The 26183-nt window shown below is 39.7% G+C and overlaps 1 protein-coding gene across 4 annotated transcripts in view; it reads left to right on the top strand.

Annotated features, from left to right (window-relative positions):
* Nucleotides 1–26183, top strand: part of MYRFL (myelin regulatory factor like) — a 117534-nt gene that overhangs the window by 54260 nt on the left and 37091 nt on the right. For all 4 annotated transcript variants that reach the window (XM_037848077.1, XM_037848076.1, XM_037848078.1 and 1 more), the window contains 3 exons: nt 2087–2287; nt 9826–9934; nt 10720–10829. In XM_037848077.1, the coding sequence (XP_037704005.1) occupies nt 2087–2287; nt 9826–9934; nt 10720–10829 (420 nt within the window). The remainder of the gene's footprint in view (nt 1–2086; nt 2288–9825; nt 9935–10719; nt 10830–26183) is intronic.

The raw sequence follows: 26183 nt of genomic DNA, 5'->3' as shown, positions 1-26183 counted from the left end.
ACAGTGTCTGCTGTGCCAGGCAGAGTGTGTTGAGGATGAATTTGAATTTATCATATTGCTCTATTTCCTTGAATGTATATAATTCTTAGATTTTTTTTTTTAAATGCTCACATATATGTGATTTCAATTCATACCCACAACAACCCTGTGAGATGGGTAAAGAAGACATTATGTTTATTCATTAGAGGGCAAAACTGGTATAGAAAGGTATACAGGGCTATACATTTAAAACACTGTAGATGTGTAACCCTTTCCAAACTGATTTGAACGTTTTTAAGGATTTGGGTTTTTGTCTAAAGTTGTTGCAATTGTTCCAAAAAATTAAATCTACTTATATCTGCTGTTCCAGTATCAAGTTATCAAGACGATGATGATTACCTCGAAGCTCATCAAGAAAAAAATCCAAATTACTGTCCTATTGTGTTTGCTTGAAGTGGCTCATTATGGTCGGTGTAGAACAAAATTCATCAATATTTTATATGGAATACTTTTGGATTTAGTTGATTGTTCACCATAAGAGAATTTGAGTCAAAGCCAATTTGCCAGTCACAACCAACAGTGCCTGTAGGGACCTTGCAGAAAAGTTCTTTGTTCAAGTGAATTCATACAAACTAATGTCCAAAGTTGTTACTTTCTGTTCTTTCATCGCTTTTTTCTATCAAGTGTCAGTGGTAGTCTTCCAAGCAGTTTAGGATTCAGATACATGGGAGGGAAATAGGAAGTTGAAGATACCTAAAAGTTCTTTAGTTTAACCAAACTAAGAAATAAATTCTGTGGTTTATTTTCTGTTTTCTTTAAATTGTTAACACCCATATGGTAAAAACATTCACGCAATACCAAAAAAGTATACAGTGAACAGTGAATCTCTCTCTCACCTCAGTTTCTCCATCTCCCAGTCACCACCATACTTGAGGAAACCACTGTAGCCGATTTCTTTGGATATAACCTGTGCATACTCAGGGCTGGGCTTGTAAGATCTTACATACCACAAGAAAAGCAAAAAGTAAATTCATTGTGCTGACTTTTTAGATGATCATTGTTCCTACTGTTTGTCTGAATTTTTGACAACCTGCCTCAAACACACAAAAATCACATTTAGAAGAATATCCCATAATTTAAAGAATTAGTTTTGTTGTGAGAATTTTGACAAATTTAGAGATCTCTGCTTAAAGATACTTGGAAATATCTTCAGTGGTTTCAGGGAAGGTGAGAGAGATGGGGGTACAGTTGAAAATTCTGTGGCAAAGAATTTTATTTGTGTAAAATCTCCAAAACTTTGTCTAGTCCAATTTAGTTTCACTTGGATTTTCTTTGAAGACTACATTCTGCCAGGGCTACTTCTAGAAAACACCATGAAATCAGCAAAGTTAGAATCATTATTTAATTATGAAAGGAAATATAATTCCAGTTCCAGCACATATTAGCTTTGCACTTTTGAGCAAATTATTTATCCTTTCTGATCCTCGCTATCAGTAAAAAGAATAACAGTACATATTTCATGGAATTGGAGTGTGGATTAGCACATAACAAATGTGGTAGTTATTACTCTTCCTTCAGTCTCATCTGTGTTTAGGAAATAGTTGGAGTTGATTAAATTATATCTGTAATGTCATTTGCTTGATATTGCAAATGAAATCATAAATACAAAAGTGTTTTGAAACTCTGAAAGGGCTAGCTAAATGCAAAGTGTTCTTATTTTTCTGAGCTTTAATAAACTTATAATATTTTCTGATGAATGTTATGGTTTTAAATTAATATTAATATTCCTGGAAAATAGACATTTTGAGTTTTATTGTTCTTCCTTAGTCATCCAGTGTAACAGTATAATTGATCACATTCTCAATTCTAGATATATGCAATAGAATTGGACATTCCAAATGATGACATACAGTGCTCTTGCTAGCGTGAAGCAGGGCACTTGTGGGGGCCTGGCTATTCCTGGGATCACAGAGTTATTCAGTTATGTCAGAATGTTCCAGCTTTGGAGTCTCATGTGAAAGATTCATTGTTTTTCTTTACTATGAAGAATAAAGCAATCACCCATTCCTGCTGCTATAACTTCTATTGTAATATATTTCTCTTACAGGCCTCTAACCCTGGGCAGTTTGAAAATGACAGTGATGCCTTATGGCAGCGAGGACAAGTTCCGGAATCTGTTGTCTGTCATGGTCGAGTAGGAATAAACACAGATGCACCAGACGAAGCCCTGGTTGTCTGTGGCAACATGAAGGTGATGGGGACAATCCTGCATCCCTCTGACAACCGGGCGAAGCAGAATATCCAGGAGGTGAGCACAGGGACAGACTCTGGGCACCTCTTATGACACCCAACCAGATGGACTGGGCATTCCTGGTCTCTGACTGGCCTGGCGCTGGGCATCTTTACATGCTGCCTGTTGTCATGAGATGACTACTCGGTTTAAAAATGATGACAGTGTGAGCCACTGGGCATCTCTGTTGAATGGTAAAACAGTTCCTGCCCAGAGAGAGTATATTTACCTGACAGGAGTAGTGGGCAGCAACAGCAGTTCATGGCTTCACAAGCAGGAAGTCTCAGTTATTTTCCACAAGCCATTGCCCTTCCTTCCGCGCATTGTCAACTGCCAGAGCTCGCCTTTTCCTTTCCATCTCCCAAATCGGCCTCTCCCTCCTAATCCTTCCGAGCACTGTCTCAGTCTAGTTCCTGATCGTATTTCTCCTGGACCTCCCCAGCCTCTTCCTCTGGAGTCCCTGGCACCAGCCCTGCCTGCCATTGCCTTCCCTACTCACCTCTCTCAGATGAGCACTTAGAGAAACTCCTCCTCCTCAGCCCTTACTCTGTCAATCCCATTGCCCCAACTTTGCCCATATGGAGAGGTGGTGCTACCTAGTGGAAGGACCTGGACTGCAAACCAGGAGTCTGCTCCTCCACTTTGGGGTCTCCCCAGCAACATGATGCTGGATAAAACACTTAACCTCACCCAAACTCAGTTTCTTCATCTATAAAGTGGAAATGGAGCCTACCTGCCTGATCCTATCGAGTCTTTTTTTTTTCCTAACTAGGTAAGGTAATTGTAGAATAAACTTGGAAAGTTACAAGTGCTATGTAGACCTAGGGGATTAGGATTAAGATTCTAATTCTTAGCTAGGTCGCTTTTGGTTATAGCTCTTCTACCACTTAATTCGGTTTCCCATTTATTTCTTCCACTACTTCTCTACCTTCTCACTCACATTACCAGCCTATAAACATTTATGAGGTTGTGGCAGAACTGTGTTTATAAACCTCCTTTTCCTTCTTTTCTTTATTCTTTTCTGATGAAAAGAAGGCCTAATCTGTTAATCATTGGCCCTTTTTCCAGAATGCATTTCTTCCCCAGTGAAATCTGCACTGGTTTTTCTAAACTGGCCAAGGAATGTCCTCCTTTGCTGAGAGAATTCCAGAGAATGAGTGAATTGTAGACTTTTATACTGATTAGGAATCTGTGACTCATGATAGAAGAGCCGGGACCTCCTAGCAGGGGATTTCTTAGGGCTAGAAAGCCCTCACACACATTTCCAGATATTGGTCTTATATTTTGTGGCTTTGACTTTTAGAGACGTAAACTGAATTTCAGATCACACCAACTCAAACCTGTCTTTGCAACTGACTGTACAGTTCCCTACAGGGTCTTATCTAAATGAAATATAACAACTGTGGGCAATCCTCCACAACCCCTGCTACTAACACAAGGCTTTCTAGGGAACTTCATTTGCCAAACGTCTTTAAACATTCCTTTTAGGTTTGAAAAAAACATATTGTCTTAAAATAATAAACTTCCCTAGAACTTCTCAAATCCTTTCTAGGAAGCCTTCTCCAAATAAATGAAATGTCACCCAATCCAGGTTCTCAATGTGAAATTCCTGTATCTTCTTCCAGGGAATCCCAGTCTGCAGTTGGAATACTGGTGTTTTACTTCTAACTCTGGCAGCCTAGGAACTCTGGTCCTGAGATGCTATGAGCCTCTTTTCTCATCTCTGAACAAGGAATTCTCATATACAGCTTACTCCTGTTAAGGGTTTTTTTCTGGAGATAAGCTCGTAAATGTGAAACATTTTTACTGTACGAGGCTAAGCAAATAGATATCATTTGTTTTACCATTTATTTGTACAAATGTAAATTATAATGAATTCATTTATTAAATGATTTCTTATTAAAAGATTTGTTCTTAGTATGCCTATCCACATTTATGAAATGTACATTCCTAGAAATCTTGTCAGCCCCATTCACCATTTATTATAGGGACAAAGGAGGCTTTTGGGGAGATTCCATTCCTTGCCCCTTCCAGTTTCTGGTGGCTTCAGTGTTCTACATGGCTGCATCACTGCATTCTCAGCCTCCATCTTCACATGTCCTTATCCTCCTCTTTCCTAGCATTGCTCCTCTGGGTGTCACCCACAGGACATTTGTCATTGGATTTACGGCCCGCTCAGATAATTCAGGATGATATCATCTCAATATCCTTTTCTCAAACAGGGTCACACTCTCGGTTTCTGTAGGTTAGGATGTGGATGTATCTCCTCGGGGCCTCTACAGTGAGTTACATCTTCACCTCTCCTTGACTCAGTTTTCTCAACTTTTAAAAAGACAACCATTCTCCCAGACACTCTGGGAACTGAAACTTGGTAGATTTGATTCCATGCATAGGAGTGGAGGAAATTTCTATTCTTTAAGGACACATGGAAACCACTGCTTGCTTTAGAATGAGCTGTTGCAAAACGTAGTGGCCAAACGTTGCTGTAACTGGGCAAAATGAATATAAGTTGCTGCCTTGCCTTGACAATATGTCTTATTCAAGGCAATGTATGTTGCTTTGTGGAAATTAAGCACACAAGCACTCTGCATAGAGTCCTGGTGGAGGAGCTCTCTAGTTCTCATCTGGACCCATATCCAAGAAACAGAGGAGTTAAGGCAGGTAGGATTGAAATCCGTGAAAGAGAGGCTGGCCTAGGCATGGAGCAGCTTAACTTACCCAGATAATGGCATCGTGTTTACTGATGTGACTTCAGACTGGAGAAGGAAATCCAGCTCTTACAATGGAAAGTGAGCAAAATTAGGCTGGAAATGATATGCTCAAAGCCAAAGCAGTTTGAAGAATGTCAATGCCCATACAAAAAAAAAAAAAAAAAAAAAAAAAAAAAAAAAGAAAGAAAGAAAGAGAGAAAGAGTGAGGGGAAGTTGAGAGTTGAATGCATCAGTAAAATTCTGTGGTGAAGGCTGAAAAATAAGCAGCAAGAGACTTAAAAATAAAAGCCAGAAAAGAAATGCTCAAAAACCATTCTGTTTATCCCCTTAGCACACCAGCCATGTACTGGTTAGAGACAAAAGTGGATGCATGAAAAGCTCAAGAAAGCCAAACATGCAAAGTCCCTCCCCAGGGCCACATGCCAAATGCAGAAGTTCTGCAGCTCTGGGCAAGCAGGTGTCATTTGAGCTGCACCTGATGCCAGACAGATCAGCTGTTCTGTGGACCATGACCAGATGACAGATACGGGAGATCACCTTCTCTGAACAAAATGGAGCTTCACAGACTGGAATATCTCCTCTACTGCTGCTATTCTTGAGATAATGATATAGAAACCTTGGGTGTGAGGCAGCATGATGGTGATGGTCGTTTGCATTCATGGCCAAAACTTTCCAAAACTTCTGTGGGCAATATCAAATCAGACACCTGAATTCAGTTTCTGGCTTCTTACTTAAAACACAGAGATGAGCAAGGCACTGTGTTAAGTGCTGGCCTGTGTGTGGTTGCTGGAGGAGGATGCAAAGAAGGCACAGCCCTTGCCTTAGGGTTTTCCTTGCCCAAGCATACACAGAGGGGACCTGAAATACAGGCAGTTTATATTTAGCTTTGTAAAGTCTACAAGCCAGCACTAGAAACGAGAAGAGTATTTTCTTAGAGGAACACTGTTCTATAAAGTGTTTAAGTCCCTAAATCAACCCTCAAAAAGTTTCTTTGGTCAAAAGTGTTTCTAAAGGACAAGCATATTAATACTATGGAAACTAACTGCTATGTTGAGCAATATGTCTTTGGGAAAACGCATCCAAGGATCCAACTTACAACAGGGCCCATTTTCCCTCTCTGTAGCCTGGATAGCCTGAATGAGGGCCCTCCTCCTCTTCTTTCCATCTGCAGCAAAAGAACCAATCTGGCCTCCACTTTGCTCTCTGGTGGGGACTCATGCAAGTTGGACAGGGACCAAGGGGAACATGAGAAGTGAATGTAGGACTGCCAAGGGTCCAGGAGTCGAGGAGCTGGATACAGCTTGGGCAGTGCAGGCCCAGTCTAGGCTGGCTTCTGGTCGACCCTTTCTTCAATTCTGCTCGTCTTAGGGATTGTTCTGTCATTTCACTGCCTTCATTCTTTCATCTCTTTTTTCCTTCATTAAAGTACTTTGGGTGTCTATCCCAGGTCAGATACTTTGCTAGACACTGTGTAGGTTCTGAGATGAACAAGACACAGGCCTTACCCCCAGAAAGGGAGGCTTTATTAAAATTTAAGCTCCAAATAAGGAACCTTATTTGGTTCACTTATTCAATCTTCAGTGTATAGGATATTATGTGGCACATGGTAGATATTCAATAAATATTTGTTGATGAATGAAGGCACTCACAGTGAGATATATATATATATACACACACACAGGGAAGTATGGGATTGTGATTGAACCTTTATAGAACAGCCTGCAAAGTTCTCCCTGCTCTGGCCTTAATCTTTGCAGCATAGCAATGCCAGACTCTGCCTTGATTGTGCAGGCACCATTCTAACAGTTTGCTGCCTTGGTATTTGGCTCATGCTATTTTCTCTGCCTAGCTTCCCTGTCTTAGTGCCCTCCTTCCACTCCCAACCTATTGCACCTTTCCCTTACTAACTCCTATTTTAAAGTTATTACTTTATCTAACAAATGTTAGTCGAGCACCTACTACATACAAGGAATTATACTAAAAACTGCTAATGTGGTAGTGAACAAAAAATCTTGGCCTTAAATATGTCCTCATCCTCATGGGTTGTATATCCTATAGGAGAAGATGGATAATAAAGATGACACAATTAGTTGTTCAGTAATAATTGTGAATGGGGCTATGAAGGAAAGAGCAGGTGCTATGAGCCCATAAAGCAGAGGGACCTTTCTCAATCTTGGAGGTTGTTGTAGTTTCCTAGATTGCTTAAAGCAGATACCATGAAATGGGTTAGGTTCAAACAATGGGAATTTATTAGCTCATAGTTTGAGGCCAAGAAAATGTCCAAGTAAAGGCATCATCAAGGCAATGCTTTCTTCCTGAAGACCACTGCTGGTGATCCTTGGCTCCTCTGCCACATGGCAAGGCACATGGTGGCATCTGCTGTCTCTTCCTTCTCTTCTGGGTTTCGTTGATTTCCGCTTCTTGCTTCTATGGCTGTTTTTTTTTTTTCCCCTCTCTCTCTCTCTGTATTCATTCCATTTATAAAGAATTCCAGTAATAGGATTAAGTCCCATCCTGAATGAGGTGGGTCACACCTTTCTCATCAAAAGAACCTATTTACAATGGTTTTACACCCACAGGAGTGGATTAGATTTAAGAACCTGTTTTTTTCTGGGTATATACAGCTCCAAAGCACTGCAGGATCAAGGAATGCTTCTCTGAGGAAGGGATGTTTCAATTGGGGGAGGAGAAGTTGGGGAATGGGATGTTGGAGTATTTCAGGCAAGGAAAATGCCATAAGCAAGAATCCTGAATTGGAAGGAGCAGAACATGTATGAAGAACTGAAATAAACCAAGATATAGTTTGGGTTTCACTATCTCTAGGAATATGCTCCCTAAGAATGTTTTGGTACTATTGGGGATTAAATCATGGCTCCTACAATGGGCATGTTCAAGTCCCAACTCCTGGTCCTGTGGGTGTGAACCCACTGTAAATAGGACATTTGAAGTTACTCTTAGTTAAGGTGTGCTCAAACTGAATGAGGGTGAGCCTTAATCTAATATGGCTGAAGTCCTTATAAGCAAAGGAAATTGAACACAGAAGCAGAAGCCATGGGGAGCAGCCAGAAGCTGGAAGTCAACAGAAACTGGAAGAGGAAGAAGAAGCTGCTGCCATGTGCATGGTCATATGACAGAAAAGTCAAGGAACCTCAAAGATTGTCAGCAAGCCGGAAGATACTAACCTCAGGAGGAAGCAAGCCTTCTACCCTCTGAAACTGCGAGCCAATAAGTTCCTGTTGTTAAGCCAACCCATTGTATTTGTTTCAGCAGCTGGGAAACTAAAATAGGTATCTTCTCTGAGCTGCCACAGTTCTCTATTCATAATTCCATCATTGCCTTGCATTTCTCTCAATGTAATGAAATATGATGTGTCTGCCTTCCTGTCAATACCACAAACTTTAAAAGGGCAATCATTTTTTAATCCCCAACACTTAGTATAATATATGAAATGTTGAAGGTGATTGGTAAATGTTAGTGGAGTAAAACAATGAATAAATGAATTGAACCAAGCTTTTGATCACCTTTAGCACCAGTGAGCTCAAAATTATACTCCCCCAACAAGTACCTGAAGTAAAGCTATTCCTTTAGCCCATTAAGTGCCAAGACACAATCTTTCAAAACCAGCTACACTAGGGAAGGGCTGTGAGCCCTGAACGGTGGTGGGGAAGCTTCACCACCAGTCTCACCCTGAGTGGGTTAAAGGAGGAGTTGTGGATCATAACAGGGTTTCTCTTAAGAAAAAAAAAATAAAGCTTAACATTTTTGGTTGATTTGATACATGGATGAATGCCCAGGCAGTATAATTTTGTAACGGTTTTTGATTAGTACAGCTACCCCAGCTCTCTTTTGGATAGTATTTGCATGGAATACTTTTTTCCATCCTTTCACTTTCAAATATTTGTGTCTTTGAATTTATGGTGAGTCTTTTGTGAATAGCATGTAATTGGGTCATGCTTTTTTTTAAAAAATCCATTCTGCCAATCTCCAGGCGGTGTATTTTTTATTGCCAAGAGACCACTGGTTTTATAATTCATTTATGTTCCAAAAGAAAATTGGGGGGCCCCACTTAGGGCTGCCAACTTTTTATTTGTTAAATATGGCTGTTTTTAAAAAATGATCCTCTGCTATTATCATCATTTCATCAGAAAAACAAAAAACAAACTCAAATTAATGGGGAATTTTTTGACTCAGACATATTTGCCTTTAGGAAAAATTCACTACAGTGGCTTAATTTTTATCAACTTGCTGTGACCTAGTGAAAATTTTCTTGGGAATGCCTTTGACACCCTAAGTACAGCAAGCTCTGGGGAGGAAAACATCACTGACCATGGTGTTGGGAGGAAGCTTCCTGGGTAGGAGAAAGGCCTGTGTCCTGCAGAACCAACAGTTTATGATCTGTCACTTGAATAAATTTTCACCAGCAAAATGTCCAGAAGCAGCTCAGTGATATATGATATATCATACCTCACAGGTTGTTACTTAAGTCCACATTTTCAATTTTTAAATAGCAGTTTTGCCTGTGAGTACGTGTACTCATTTGCCAGGAGGAAGATTCACCTTTCGGAGGAGTGAAGTAAGGCAAGAGCAGTGAATGATGGTGCGTTTGTCCCATAATTTGCACACAAAAACTCTGGCTCAGTTTATTATTCAGTGTTTGGAAGTCACTCATGTGACTTGAAACTTTGGTTCCTCTGAGGAGAAAATACTTTTCTTTTAAAGTAGTTTCCATGAGAGAAAAGCGCAGACCCATTGTCAATGTTCCTAATCTCTCTGGGTCACTCTGAACATTGATTTGAATAGCAAATATCTAAGTGCATGAAATCTGCTCTTCTTTAATTAAATTAGGTTGACACAAATGAACAACTGAGAAGGATAGCCCAAATGAGGATTGTTGAATATGACTACAAACCTGAATTTGCATCTGCAATGGGAATAAACACTGCCCATCAAACAGGTACACAGACAAATTTCCTTTTTAATTTTATAATGCCAACTATTGCAGTTTTTAATTCCCTCTTTGAGATTGTGTGCTATGACATTTGACAACACCCTGGTAGTCTAACTTGTCTTTTGTGAAATCTATATACACTAGAATAGGAAAGGTTAAAGAATTTCTGTGTCATCTTTACTCAACACCCCACCTCTTCTCCAAGGTACTTGTGCAGTATTTTGATTATATAGTTTTTTTTTTTCACTGGAGTCCTCTTGCTCATGGAAAGAGTGCTCGGGCCAGATGGAAGCTAGGACTGTGTGAAGAGCAGCACTGGATAGTCTTGGGAGGAGATAGAAGGTGGCAGAGTAGATGGCTCTAGGTCGTAGAAGGTGCCTTGTAAGCAAAGTGGTGTTTATACTCCAATCCAGGAATCCTAAAGAAGGAAAGAACATTTAGAGGACACAGGTCTTCTACAGGAAAAGAAACAAAATCCAGCCAATGCCCCACCTGACTTCTATGTACAGGGATTTTAAGGTGTTTACTCACCTTTGAAATATTTGGCTCAGAGTCTCAAAAGTGGAGAAAGAGGCACTCCCACTTTTAATCCTATACTGGTTCTTGACTCAGAAATTCTACTTTGCCTCAAATGCATTGTAGATCAAGGTAAAAACTAAGAAGGGATCACATCTATTTCCATTTATTTCCAAAGACGACTTATGTGGTACTGCTATTCCATTCTGACGTAAGCCTGATTTTCTCCAGAAAAGTCTTTCTTATCTAAACCTGTTGGAGTGTTTTCTGTGTAGGAATAATTGCCCAGGAGGTGCAAGAAATCCTGCCCAGAGCTGTGAGAGAGGTGGGTGAGGTCACCTGTGAAAATGGAGAGAAGCTGGAGAACTTCCTCATGGTGGATAAGGTAATTATTGAGTAAATATCTGCTGCTATAGCTATAACCCTATGGATAAACTCCCTTCTGTGGAATCACAATCAGCTGAAACATCTAACCAGGAAACAGGATATTAAAATGAATTTTTCACTGAGTTGTGAATTAAGTTGGTTTTAAGTATCCCACACCAATCACAGGTACCAGAAAGAAGCCCTATAAGGAAATAAGAAAAAAGAATATGCACTAATAAAAAACAGAGTTCAGTGGGTCCTCACTGCTGGAGGCTGACTGGCCCTGGGAGAGCCCATTTGTGTGAATGCACTTAAAACAAGGTGCATGTTCATGATAGTGACAAAAAGTTTTGATTAGACTCTACCTTTAAAAATGGAAACTTAGGAAAATATATTGTATTTTATATAATATGATTTAAATTATAATTGAAGCAACATGCTACTTCTTAGAATGATTTGAGTAGTTATCCAATATTCTTTTTATCAATTATATGGAATTCTGCATCCTTCGCAAGGTTTGCAAGTTCACTCTGCTGCTGATTTGCATTACACTGCATCATAACATTTGAACCTGGGAAGAGAGACTGACTGACATAGGTGTATCTGGGTGGTGGGGAGAGATGCTTCAGTGAAGACTAATTTATAATTTGTTGGTTCATAAGGGCTGTGCTTCTCAAAATTTTAAAGTGCACAAACCACTGGGGATCTTGTTAAAATTGAGCTTCTGCTGTGGTAAGAGTGGGGTGAGACCTGAGATTCTGCATTTCTAATCAACCTTCAGTTGATGCTAGTGTTGCCAGTCCTCCTGGTCAGCAAGCCATGCTTGGAGTAGCAAAGCCAAGCGTGCATTTTCATGCCAGGCACCTCAACAGTCTTCTTACTAGAAGATCTTGTGACAAATACTTAGATGACAGGGTCTGGAAGAGCCTAGTGGCACAGTCGGGTTACGTATTCCGCCTTTCCAGGAACGTATCTTTGATCGAATAAATGTTTTTGTCTTTCTCCCAGACCCAGGCTATCACTTCATTTGGGAGGTGTAACCTGAGAAATTTATTTTTAATAATAAAATACTGAAGTTTTCCGAAAATTTACTTAAAAAATAAAATACGGCATTGTCTTAGTTGCCAGAGTGCTGTAACAGATACCACCCAATGCTGGCTTAAGCAACAGGAATTTATTGGCTCATGGTTTTGATGCTAGGAGAAGTCCAAAATCTAGATATTAGCAAGGTTTTCTTTATCTCTAAAGACTGTAGCATTCTATCAATCCTTGGGTTCCTTGGCTTTCCTGTCACATGGCGATGTCCCCTTCTTTCTCTTCTTGTCCTTTTGACTTTCAGCTTCTGGCTCATGGCTTTCTCTCTGTCTGAATTTTTTCTGCTCATAAAGGACTCCGTAGATTAAGGTTCACTCTGCTTCAGTAAGCCATGCTTTTAGAAAAAATAACATCCTTGAAAGGTCCTATTTACAATGGGTTCACAATCATAGGAATGCAGATTAAGATTAAAAAAATATCTAAATGAAGTACCTAATTCAATCTACTGGAGGTGTATTCAGAGTTACTACTCACTCACATATAATATGATTTAAATTATAATTAAAGCAACATGCTACTTCTTACAATGATTTGAGTATTTTATAAGCTTTCTGGGGTGAGTGAGAAAGGAGTGTGGTCATAGCCACCTTGGGACTGAATCACCAAGATGCCAGGGGGGTGGGGGTGGGGGCTTTTGGGGCCACCCATTGTTAGGGAAATATAATTTAAAATGAAATATTCTCTCAAACCAGAGACACTCTACACAAAGGCAGAAGAGAAAGAAAAAAAGTTTTATTAAAGCAAAATGCCAGACGTTACAGGTAATCTATTAAAGAGACTGCAAAGACAGAAAGAAAGCTCACACTTTTTCTTTTACCAAGTGGACACAGCCCATTATATACAAGTTCTCAAGATATTTTGGGTATCGTTAGGACTGGAGATAGGTTTGCAGTTTGAGTCAAGCACTACCTGAAGGTGCGCCATCTCTTCTTAGGAAACTGGGAGATAGGGGTGCTATCTTCCTTGATGATTAGATTTCAAAGAATGGCTCTGGTCCTTTAGGAAACATTCTTGCAAGAGGCTTATGTAGTCTTTTAAAAAGATGTGCAAACATTTCAAAGGGACAGAGAAAGAATTTGCAGTTACAAGTTCTAAAGTAAATGCTGAAAGAAACAGGAGGAGGAAAGTATATTCCCTTATTTTCAACAGGGAGAATTAAACCTCTTATTTTAAATTTTATTTGCCTTCACAGCATCTGGTAGTATCTGTATCATTTCTGGCTGTGACCCTCCCCTAGAACACTCAGAAAAGAGGTTTTCTGTGTAAGTAACATCTGCTCAGGGCTTTATGACTGTCACTATTCAGCACAGCAATTAGCTCTCCTCCTGCCCCCCAATATCTTCTTATTCCCTAATTGAGTTGAACGGGGGCAGGTAGGATTATTAACAGTAGGAGTCCTATGGGCCATCCCTGATTTCTCCCAGGAGAGGCCACACCCTAAGCTCATTCCTAGGAAGGCAAGCCCAGGAGCGCTGGGAAAGCAGGAGGTGTAATTCCTGTTCCAGACAGCCAGTTTATGTGTTACTTGAGGAGGAAACCATGCCAAGGCAACCTTCAGTTTATAAATAAGTAAAACCAACAGAGTCCAGAATGGAAAAGTTACGATTCTCTTAGTAACAGGACCTTGTAGTGATAAAATCTATACAGGTGTCAGTAAGGTCACACTCATTTACAGAATTGGTAACATTAAGAGCAGGGAGACATCTCTCCACTCTGATGACATGGAAGAATCCTGACTTTCTTCTTTGGCTTACTCCTCCTAGGGGAGACATCAGTTGCTGGTTTAATCCTTGACATTGTAGGGTATCCCTTCTCTATATTACAAGTGCTTCACAGGGCAACTCCTTTATTCTTTCTCATTAAGAATGCAGGGAATGTGGCTCTTTTGGTTGTAAAAAGCAAGCAAGATATAGAGAGAGCCTCTTGCTTTCTTGCCTTCTACCCACTCTCAGGGGCAGTATGGTGAGTTTGATCACCGTGTCCAGCTGCTGTGTTTTAAGGAACTTCTTTAGGATTTCCTGGACTTTGCTCGGATGGAAATCCAGAGTCTTCTTTTTTCTTGTCTTTACCATACAGGATTTCCTATTCACTTCAGCAAAACTGCCTTTTATTTCAAAACACTTTCATGTCTTTTATTCTACTCTCCTTAAGTGCTGCTTTAAAACATTTCTACATAAACCTGACAAAAGTTTAATATCCAGAATATTTAAAGAACTGCTACAACACAACTAAAAGACAAACAATCCAGGTAACAAATGGGCAAAGGCGTTGAATAGGCATTTCTCCAAAGAAGATATACAAATGGCTGATAACCACATGAAAAGATGCTCAATATCATTAGTCATTAGGGAAATGAATTCAAAACCACAATGATTTACCACTTCACACTGACATGAATGACTATAATAAGAAAATGGAAAATAACAACTGTTGGCAAGGGTGTTGAGAAACTAGAACTCTTGTACATTGTTGATGGAAATGTAAAATGGACCAGCTGCTTTGGAAAACAGTTTGGTGGTTCCTCAAAAAGTTACACATAGAATTATCATATGACTCAGCAATTCCACTTCCAGGTAAATACCCAAAAGAATTGAAAGTGGGGACTCAGTACTTGTACCCAAATGTTCATTGTAGCTTTATTCAAAATAGCCAAAAGGTGGAAACAAACCAAGTGTCCAACAATGGATGAACAGATAAACAAATGTGGTATATAACATACAATGAAATACTATTTAACCATATAAAGGAATGAAATTCTGATACATGCTACAACATGGATGAACCTCGAAAATGTTATGTTTAGTGAAATAAGCCAAACAGAAAAGGACAAACATTGTATGATTCCAATTATATAAAGTATCTAGAATAGGTAAATTTAAAGAAACAGAAAGTAGATTAGAGGTTACCAGGGTCAAGGAGGAGGGGGAATGGAGAGTTATTGCTTAATGGGTAGAGAGTGTCTGTTTGGGGCAATGAAAAAATTTTGGAAATAGTGGCAATGATAGTATAACACTGTGAATGGAATTAATGCCACTGAATTGTACATTTAAAAATGATTAAAATGGCAAAATTTATGTTACACATATTTTACCATAATAAAAATCTTTTGAAAAAGAAACATAGAGTCTAGTAGAGAAGATAAAATCTGAATACCAAAAAAAAAAAAAAAAAAAAGAAATATACTGCCAGTTCAGAAAGCAACATGGGATCTTAGGAAGAACATTCAACAGCAAAGAAGGAGACTGGTTTTACTCTGCCACTACCTAGCTGAGACATTTAATGTGATCACCTAACTTCTCTTGGCTTCAATTCCTTCATCTGTCAAAGGGGGAGTGAGTTACTAGACGAACTCTCAGAAAATTCTATTTCTGAAAGATTCTAGTTCCTTATGTCTTCTTAAAAGGAAGATCACCTGACCTTCCAGTACTTCATGTGACCCCTGAGATATGTGCCTTGTTTAATTCTAAGAAATGAGAATGTGAAATGGTATTATAGCATCATGTTTACAGAAATTTCTAGGTGAGAATTTCTTACTCTGGGTTCTATGAAAACAGTGGAAAATAAGGTAATATAATTTTAAAGCTGAAAGGGATCTTAAAGAGCACCTATTCCAACTCTCTCAGTTTACAGATGAGGCCATGGAAGCACAGACAAACCTGAGTCTCCTGATCATCTCCATTAGTCTACGCTACTTCTCTTCTTTAACATTTGGATTATAGTACATTATGGCAAATTATTTGTTTCAGCTAATTCATTTATTCGAAAAGGCCCATTTTCTCTTTGACTCCTGTCTCTTTCCCCGTGAACATTTGAAGGCTCTGATTGGGCCCATGCGTACTTGGATTTTCTGTATTTTGGATAGGTCACCATGACATTCTGCAAATATGCACATAATGTTAATTCTATTTTGTTACAATCACAAATATGGTGATTAGGTTCAAACCATTTTGGATGAAATTGCCCTGAATTTTGTATTTTGTCTCTTGGGAAATAACACTGACATTTGAAAGATGTTTAGGAGCTTTAACTTCAATGGGATGGATTGAAAATTAAATCAATTTAATAACAGCACGAGTATAGTTTACGCTTCATATGCTGTAGTGACTGGTAGAGATTAGATTAGGATATGGTCTCTTCCCTCTTCACTCCACTTTGCTTCCATCTACCTGTCCCTTTTCATAGAGAAATTTTTTTTAAAGTTAAATGAAAACTAGAAATGCATATGAAAATGTTACAGTGTTGCTCTCCATGATTGCCATATCACGTCGACATGTACTTTTGCAACTTTATGACAAAATGTGGAAAAGAATGGCTGGGCCTTCCTTTGCTTGACAGTTTCTGCCATCAGCTTAAGTTTGAATTAGTGGTGTCCATCAAAGTTGATACAAACAGCGTTTCTCTCCTCTTATCAGGAGAGTTAGCCTTGCAAGATACACTTCTCTTATCTGGGGTGACTTGTTTCTTCTCATAAATTCCTCATGGTTTCTGTGTGTGCCTCAGTGAAGAATGCTCCGCAAAGGGAAGGGAGTAAGTGGGTTCAGGGGTGCTACTGAGAGAAAGGGGTGACAGGAGGTAAATACTGTGGTCTAACCCTGCATTAGACCTCTGGGGGGCTATGCCTTTTTGCTTGTTCATCTATTTCTTTATTTGACAACTTTATTTGTTTCTTTGATTATTTGGGAAAAGATGGAACTTTTCTTGAGCATTATTATTATGTGTGCCTGGTATGAGAAAAGTGTACCTAATGAATGTAAGAAATGCCTTAAACAAGCTCATTAATGCAGCTATATAAAATTGGGGTTCATCCTTGGAATAAGTAGTCCTTGGCCAATCATTATTTGTTTGCTTATTTAAGATTGCATGCTGCAGCCCACCCTCCTGCACCACCATGGAGATACTTTTTATCTAATTATTCCATCTTCCCTTCAATCGTAATGTGCCAGAAATTGTCTGTGTGAATCAACCAAAGGTAAATAACACTTGCCTCCTGTCCTTCAAGGAACTTAGTCTAAGAGGGGTGATAATACAGATACCCAAGTAATAAAGTTCTGAGTTACTGTGGGAGAGGTGTTGTGGGACAGGACACATAAAATAAAGCACCACAGTTCAGAAGAAGGAAAGAGAATATCTGGACACCAGAGAAGGGTTCATGGGGTGAGAAGGAATGAGAAAGACTTGAATTACAAGAGAAGAAAAACACTGGCAGACTTTGGGGACTGAATGTGTGAGGGATGGAGGGAGGGGGGCATCACAGATGGCCCCTCAAGCCTTCCTTTTTCTTGTCCACCCTATCTGATTAGACACAAAGTCCTGTTTTCCTTACTTTAGCAATATCTCTTGTATATCTGTTCCCCTCTATTTTTTCCATTTTTCTCCCAAAATTTTATAACAACCTTCTAACTGACCCGCTAGCCACAGTAGAATTGTTTTCCTTAAAAAAGAGGAACAAAATAAAACAATTTCTTGATCATGTAATTTCCCTTTCCCACTTTTGGCTGCAGACTATCATAACCCTCCACAATCTGGATCAAGTCTTCTCTCTCCAACTCACTTCCCAACACTCACCCGTACCTCCTCAACCCCAGCACACCCATGGTGCAGCCAGAACGAAAAACGCTCTTACCATTTTCTAAGGACACTGGGACCTTTCAGGACACTTGACACACGCTGTGTCCTTTAACTTGGAAGCCTTCACTACCTCTCACCACTGAAAACTCTACCATAATTCTTCAGATGAAATGCCAACAAAAACCTGGGCATTTCTTCGTACTGCTTAACTTCCTCTCCAGTGTCTTCCATTACCTTCATTACCAGGACACCCAGGCCCCTCTGTCTGCTTGCCCCTGACTGCAGCAGCCTTTTTCTCTCTTCCCCAAACATGCCAAGTTTGTTTCTGCCTCAGAGCCATTTCACAGAGTGCTCTCTGTTCTAAAGAGTCTCCCTGCAGAGGATGTCATCATCTGGATCTCTGGCTACCCTATCTAAAACACTCTCCACAGGACTCGGGTGTAGAGTTATTTTCTTCATAACATGGAGGACCACTGCAAGGGTGTTTGGTGCCTTCACACTCTTTAAAAAGAGGTGCCTATTCTGGCTGATCCAGACCCCATCCACCCTCTCAGCTGGGCCTCTGGGCAGTGAACAAACTGCAAACCTGTTCATAGCAGCCTGCAGAATATTTATCCCTAACCCAAGTGCTCTTGTTTATTTGCCTAATTGTTCTTCCCCTGTCTCCCCAATTAGTTGTGTGAGATGAGAAACTTTATCTGTATTTCTCAAAAGTCTATCTCCAGTACTTTATGGTGACTTTTAACCTCAGGGATTAGAGTATTGTAGGTGTTCTGTGAATATTGGTTGAATGAATTAATGAGTTTTGTGATGACTTGATTCTGTCTCTATACTACCTTAGGCCTTGGAATATATATCTTCTAGAATATTTATCATATTGTGTTGCCATTATCTTTCCATGGTTGGTCTCCCCCACTAGACTAAGTTTCTGTAGCCACAGAAAGTGCCTCCTCAATTCTGTATTGCTTAATACATTATCTGATACATCCTGGATAACCAATAAGAATTTGTTGAACAAATGTGTGAATATTTACGTTAATGTCTGAGTTTCTGAATCTCAAAGAAAGGAAGAAAAGAGTGTCCCTTAACATAAGTAAGGAAGTCCAAAAATGGTTTTCTGGAGAAAAGAGAGTTCAATTTTGAGGGTCCCCTCCACCCCCCCGCCCTCCAGTTTTGAGTTTGAAATGTCAGCTGAACATTAAGATGAACATATCCAGAAGGTGACTGGGAATGGGAGACTTGAGAGAGAAGCTGGGGGTAGAGATGAAGCTACAGACATGGGTGAAGAGATTAATTATTAAGGGAAAGATTATGAAGAGAGGTCACAGATTGGGAGCTGGTGGCTAAATCTTGCCTGCAGACTATGTTTCCCCTTCATAATGGTTTTTAAATGTTTGAATTGTTTGCCTATATTTAAAAATGAGATTTTCACACATATATTGGGTTTCTGGCTCCCTTGAAATGTGGAGCTGAGTAGGGGCTCAGGAGCCCTCCATTGTCTCCCACCACTGCTTCCTATTACCTGCCTGGTCTCACAGGCATTTGAGTTCATCTAGAACGGGAAGCAAAGAGGAGAAAATGCAGCACCTTGAGGACACATCCACTTAGGGCCTAGAAAGGAGGAAGAGGATCTGTGAAGGCCCCAAGGATTGGACAAAAAAGTAGGAGCAAAATTTGGGGCAAGCAGAGAAGATCAATAAGGAAGTGGAGAGGAGATGGATGAGATGGGAAGAAAATCAACCTTATTCCAAAATTACTGATTTTGATGATTGAAAAATCACTGATAGTATATGGCGCAGTAGTTAAGAGCCTGAATTTCAGCATCAGATAAACCTTCATCCAAATCCTGACTCAGCAAGTTTTGGGGATTATAAGGCCAACTTTATAGCTATAAAAACCAAGTTATTTTATTCTTTACAGTTTTGCGATAAAAATAACTTCATTATTGTGAGTTGAAACTCTGCCTTCCTTAATCACTTTTTCTCCCATTCAAGCAATGTTTTTTAAAATAAATGATTTCTGAGGGCCACAACTTTTGGGTCATACGATATAGGATGACTCCAAAAATAGTTAGTTGTCAGTGAAAGTTTTCCTTGATGCAACCCAGAGATGCCACCAATTCAGGTGTCTCTGAAATGATTTTGTTTTATAGGTTGATATATATTGTTCTCCATTTTTAAATATAGAGAAACTGAGTTCTAAAAAAGATTATATCAGTTTAAGTTCAGATAGCTAGCCCAGAATCTACATGGGGGCTTTTTAATTTCCTCATCAGTGGTTTAAAACCCATTCTTTTCTTGTCAAGGGAGAAAGTAGAAATCATTTATTGGGTTAGGGTCACAGGTCTTTCTTGGGGTTAGCATTCAGTGTTTACTCACATAATAGATTTGACTCCAAGCTGAATGACTACTTTGTTTAGAGTTAATATGTTGTAACAACCAACCCTTGATATTTCAGCAACTGATCATTGGTTTGTAGATCATCTTCCTTTTTCCTAGGAACTCCTTACACTGGGGCAGGGAGAAAATTCTCTTGTTTCTGGCAAAAAGTTTGGAGAGAAATATAGCATTTATTGTTATCAGAGAAAACTTTTTTTTTTTTTTTTGGTAGTTATACCTTCTCAAAAAAAGTAATTGCTCATTTACTTGTTTCTTCATGCATTTAAAATTAGACAGATTGGATGGATAGATATGTGATAAAGAAAATAAAGCAAAATGCTAATCATGGAATTTAAGATATTAACTGTATAATTTTTCAACTTTTTTGTGTGCTAGAATATTTTCATAATAAAATGTTGAGAAAAGAAGTCATTGTTCCAGACACCTAAAACAGCGGCTTAAATATTGTGTCAGTAGGTGGTGGTAATGCTTTGAAATTCAGATAGGCCTGTTGAAGCTCTCCCTGATTTAGTACTTGAAAATGCACACTTTATTTACCAAAGTGTAACTCTGTTAAAATGGCTGAATTTTTGCCAAAGGTTTCAAATTTAATATTTTAGAGTACTTTAAAAAGTAAAGTCTTTAAGAGTAATTGAACCCCTTTCTGGTTAATCTTAATCTTTCTTTATATAGTAAGTCTGATTCCTAGATCTGAGTCACATTACTCCCTATAGTATGTGCTTCCTTTAACTCAGAGCCACAAAGCACCCCAGCATTACTTTGCTTTGTCTTAGCTATTGAGTCTATCACTGTGCTTTTGAGCTATTTAAACTGGATAAGAGAGCAAAAGCTAAGTCAAGAAACTTTGTGCAAAACTAGTAGTATTGAAGATGTAAAATACTTTCATTTTTCCCCTCATTTTTATTATTGAATTTATGAGTTAATGTCCTACACTCCTCATTTTACTGCTCTTTTGTTTTACTTATTTTTTCCCTCTACATCCCTATCCGCACTTCCATCCAACGTCACAACAATGGCAGCCACTCTAATGTGTTTCATCTAAATCCTTGTACATGTAGGTTTTTTTGGGAATATTATTAGTGTGGGTTTTTGTGTGTGCTTTAGATTTATATGAATTATATTGCACTGTAGCTTGTATTCTTTCTTCTTGCTTGTTTGTACAGCTAGCTCACAGCTTCTGACTGATGCATAGAAATCCTTGTCATGCCTCCAAGATTCTTTAAGTTGTCATTTTGCAAGTGATGGACCCCTTCCAGCCCTGTTTACCACAAACAGTGCAGTGATGAATGTTCTCACACAGTCTCATTATGAACTTGTGGGAGATTTTCTCTGGGATGTATACCCAAGAGCTGGGTATAGAATATGCATGTACTTAATTTTATGTTGTATTGCCAGATTGCTGGTTAATTCTAATTCACAGCAGCAGTGCAGGAGGCTTACTGCTTTCCTATATCCTCATCAAAATCTGGCATTATCAGACTTTCTCATTTTTGCAATTCTGAATGGGTAAAGTGGCATCTTTTTTAAATTTGCTTTTAATTTTAATTTGCCTTTCTCTTATTAGTAATAATGTTGAGTTTCTCTTTCTTATGTTTAACCATTTAAGTTTCCTCTTTGTGAATTGTTTGGCCCAATTTTCCATTGGATTACTGTCTTTTTCAGAATGAGACTACACCTTTTCACTACATACTATTATTTTATTCTTTCCTGGCACTCTCAGAAATAAGACTAATATGACAAATCTACAGCAATAGCCTTTGATAGAGACAATTCTTATTTTTTTTCTCCATGCCTTCTTGACTTCCTTCCTAGTGATAATTACAACTTAAAACTATATTATTTGTTTGTGCTTTACTTGTTAGTGGTCAGTCTATACCAGTAGAAAATAGGTTCTCTGAAGGCAGAGACTCTGACAGTCTTATTTAACTGTTATATCTCTGCACTTAGGAGACTGTCTGGCATATCACAGGTGCTTGATGAAGAATTATTGATTGCATTCCTTCCTTGAATATTGAGCATCTAAGTGTGCCAGGCACTGAGTTGGGCCTGGAGAGTCACTGCCCTCAAGGAGTCATAGGTCACCCAGGAAAGACAAGAAAACAAAGAATTACAACAAGGCGGGGCAAGATGGCAGACTGGTGAGCTCTATGTTTTAGTTACTCCTCCAGGAAAGTAGGTAGAAAGCCAGGAACTGCGTGGACTGGACACCACAGAGCAATTTGACTTTGGGAATACTTCATACAACACTCATGAAAACGTGGAACTGCTGAGATCAGCGAAATCTGTAAGTTTTTGCAGCCAGGGGACCCGCGCCCCTCCCTGCCAGGCTCAGTCCCGTGGGAGGAGGGGCTGTCAGCTCCGGGAAGGAGAAGGGAGAACTTCAGTGGCAGCTCTTATCGGAAACACATTCTACTGATCCAAACTCCAACCATAGATAGACTGAGACCAGACACCGGAGAATCTGAGAGCAGCCAGCCCAGCAGAGAGGAGACAGACATAGAAAAAAGCAGCACGAAAAACTCCAAAATAAAAGCAGAGGATTTTTGGAGTTCTGGTGAACACAGAAAGGGGAAGGGCAGAGCTCAGACCCTGAGGCTCATATGCAAATCCCAAAGAAAAGCTGATCTCTCTGCCCTGTGGACCTTTCCTTAATGGCCCTAATTGCTTTGCCTCTTAGCATTTCAATAACCCATTAGATCTGCCAGGAGGGCTTTTTTTTTTTTTTTTTTTATGTTTCTAAAACAATTACTCTAAGAAGCCCAATACAGAAAGCCTCAAAGACTTGCAATTTGGGCAGGTCAAGACAACAGCAGAACTAAGAGAGCTCTGAGACAAAAGGCAATAATCCAGTGGCTGAGAAAATTCACTGAACACCACAACTTCCCAAGAAAAGGGGGGTGTCCGCTCACAACCATCATCCTGGTGGACAGGAAACACTCCTGCCCGTTGCCAGCCCCATAGCCCAGAGCTGCCCCAAACAACCCAGTGTGACGGAAGTGCTTCAAATAACATGCACACACCACAAAACTGGGCGTGGACATTAGCCTTCCCTACACCCTCAGCTGGTTGTCCCAGAGATGGGAAGGTGGAACAGTGTGAATTAACAAAGCCCCATTCAGCCATCATTTCAGCACACTGGGAGCCTCCCTACACAGCCCAGCAGCCCAGAACTGCCCTGAGGGGACGGCACTCACCTGTGACATAGCACAGTCATCCCTCAACAGAGGACCAGGGGGTGCACGGCCTGGAAGAGGGACCCACTCGCAAGTCTCAGGAGCCATACTCCAATACCAAGGACTTGTGGGTCAGTGGCAGAGACAAACTGTGGCAGAACTGAACTGAAGGATTAGACTATTGCAGCAAATTTAAAACTCCAGGATCACCAGGGAGATTTGATTGTTAGAGCCACCCCCTCTCCCTGACCACCCAGACACATGCCCCATATACAGGGTGGGCAACACCAACTACACACGCAAGCTTGGTACACCAATTGGACCCCACAAGACTCGCTCCCCCACTCACCACAAAGGCAAAGCAGGGAAGAACTGGCTTGTGGAGAACAGGTGGCTCATGGATGCCACCTGCTGGTTAGTTAGAGAAAGTGTACTCCACGAAGCTGTAGATCTGATAAATTAGAAATAAGTTCAATTGGTTTACAAATCCTAAAAGAACCCTATCAAGTTAAGCAAATGCCAAGAGGCCAAAAACAACAGAAAATTATAAAGCATATGAAAAAACCAGACGATATGGATAACCCAAGCCCAACCACCCAAATCAAAAGGTCAGAAGAGACACAGTACCTAGATCAACTAATCAAAGAACTAAAGATGAACAATGAGACCATAGTACGGGATACAAAGGATATCAAGAAGACCCTAGAAGAGCATAAAGAAGACATTGCAAGACTAAATAAAAAAACAGATGATCTTATGGAAACTAAAGAAACTGTTGACCAAATTAAAAAGATTCTGGATACTCATAGTACAAGATTAGAGGAAGTTGAACAACGAATCAGTGACCTCGAAGATGACAGAATGGAAAATGAAAGCACAAAAGAAAGAATGGGGAAAAAAATCAAAAAAATCGAAATGGACCTCAGGGATATGATAGATAATATGAAATGCCCAAATATAAGACTCATTGGTGTTCCAGAAGGGGAAGAAAAGGGTAAAGGTCTAGGAAGAGTATTCAAAGAAATTGTTGGGGAAAACTTCCCAAATTTTCTAAACGACATAAATACACAAATCATAAATGCCCAGCAAATTCCAAATAGAATAAATCCAAATAAACCCACTCCAAGACATATTCTGATCACACTGTCAAACACGGAAGAGAAGGAGCAAGTTCTGAAAGCAGCAAGAGAAAAGCAATTCACCACATACAAAGGAAACAGCATAAGACTAAGTAGTGACTACTCAGCAGCCACCATGGAGGCGAGAAGGCAGTGGCATGATATATTTAAAATTCTGAGTGAGAAAAATTTCCAACCAAGAATACTTTATCCAGCAAAGCTCTCCTTCAAATTTGAGGGAGAGCTTAAATTTTTCACAGACAAACAAATGCTGAGAGAATTTGCTAACAAGAGACCTGCCCTACTGGAGATACAACAAACTATGATGCGCTAATTCAGAAACTTGTCTCAGTTAAAGGACTCGGTCTCCTTTCCACAGAAAGTCCCATGAACAAAAGTTAAACAAGAATTCTAAGGCAAACAAAGGAAAACGATAAAGCATAATTTTAAAAGGATTTATGAAGCTTCATGCTCTTCCCATGGAAGTCAGAAAGTCAAAGCACAACTTGCAGGGAAATGAGCCCAAGAGTTGTCCTCTTTGCAACAGGGATCCTGTTGAAAATTCACCTGGAAGTCTGAGCTTTCACACCATCCAAGCAGCCTGCTTTTCTGGTTTTGGGATTCTATTATTTTTTTGTTTTTTTAAATCCATGTTAGGACCTGGTGAGCTTTCCATACAATAAACTCTTGGACAAAGATCTAAAGCCCAAATAATTGATGGGCACACCCATTGGCTAAAGACAGGATTTCTCCCTCTGACAATCATTTTTAAAATGTTCAGTTATAGGATTTTTATTCCCATGATTTTATTATAAAACAAAAGTCTGTGCAAAAACAAATATGGCACTTGCCACACGGAGAGACTTTGAAGTCTGTGATTCTTACTGGGAAAGAAACAAGAGCCTATTTCAACTTCTCAGAGCTTTCTTGGTGATCAATTTTAGTTACCCTTATTCAGTGTTATAAGACAGATGTCAAGCTACAGTTTCTCAAAGAGAGGAGAAATTACCTCTGCTGCCTGGCTTCCCCCTATGTCGCAGGCTCATTTATCGTCAGACCTGCAAGGAACAGAGGGCTTGTGAAGTGTGTTCTGCAGAGTCCAAGGGTTTCCTAGGCAGTGGGGTGACTGAAGGGGGCTTATCTGTTTCCTGAGCCAATCCCCTCCCAAAGGGAAAAGGACCTAATCTGCAGTGGAAACCAATTTGCTGGGTACTAATGACTCTTCCAGTCTTGGGGCCTTCTCAGTTTTTCCACTGTGAACTCAAGAATGGTTGATCCCTTTGTGCAACTATCATGTGCAAAATTTGGCAGTTCCCACGCAGTTCCCACTGCGTCTTTTGAAATATATGCCATGTACTTCAGTATTCTTCCTCATCCTGCCTGGCTTTTCACACTGTAGTTGTCATTATTTGTGTGGTGGTTTATTTATATCTGTAAGCTCTGTAAAGGCATAGATTCCGTCTGCCTTGCTTATCATTGTACTTCTGACATTTAGCATAGGTCCTGGCATGTAGTAGTAGCTTAATAAACATTTTCCAAGCATATGACAACATTGACAAAGAGGATGTTTAGAGTCAGTGTTGGCATTTGGCAAACACCCTGTCCCTCCTGCTCCCCTTGCATTGCCTTGTAAGACCAATTTAGGAGAAAGTCTTAGCAAGTATGGAGACCTTAAGAAAAAAAGCTGAGAATTCAACAAAAGTGCTTTCCTTTAGTGCAAATAATTTAGTGGCTCCAAGAACCAGCACATCTGCCACTTTATTAAGCTATCTGGGGAAGTATGCAAGCAGATAGAGAAGACATGAAGACAGTTTTCCAGCTCAGAGAAGTTAATTGGTGAAGATGAGTACATCCCGGATTAGAATTTTAGTTTAAATTAAAAGGTCTCTATTAGAAATGAATGCTCTCAAAGACTTACATCTCAAAGGGGGAAGGAGGAGTCCCAGAGTTAAACTGTGTGTTAATTGTGAGTCTAGATACAAATGCTAGTGGAGTCTTAACTGTGCCAGTAGTTTTTATC

The sequence above is a fragment of the Choloepus didactylus genome, chromosome 8 (assembly GCF_015220235.1).
Source record: "Choloepus didactylus isolate mChoDid1 chromosome 8, mChoDid1.pri, whole genome shotgun sequence".
Lineage (NCBI taxonomy): Eukaryota > Metazoa > Chordata > Mammalia > Pilosa > Megalonychidae > Choloepus > Choloepus didactylus.
Note: the sequence above shows the minus strand (reverse complement) of the source record. Positions and strands in the feature narration are given on the sequence as shown.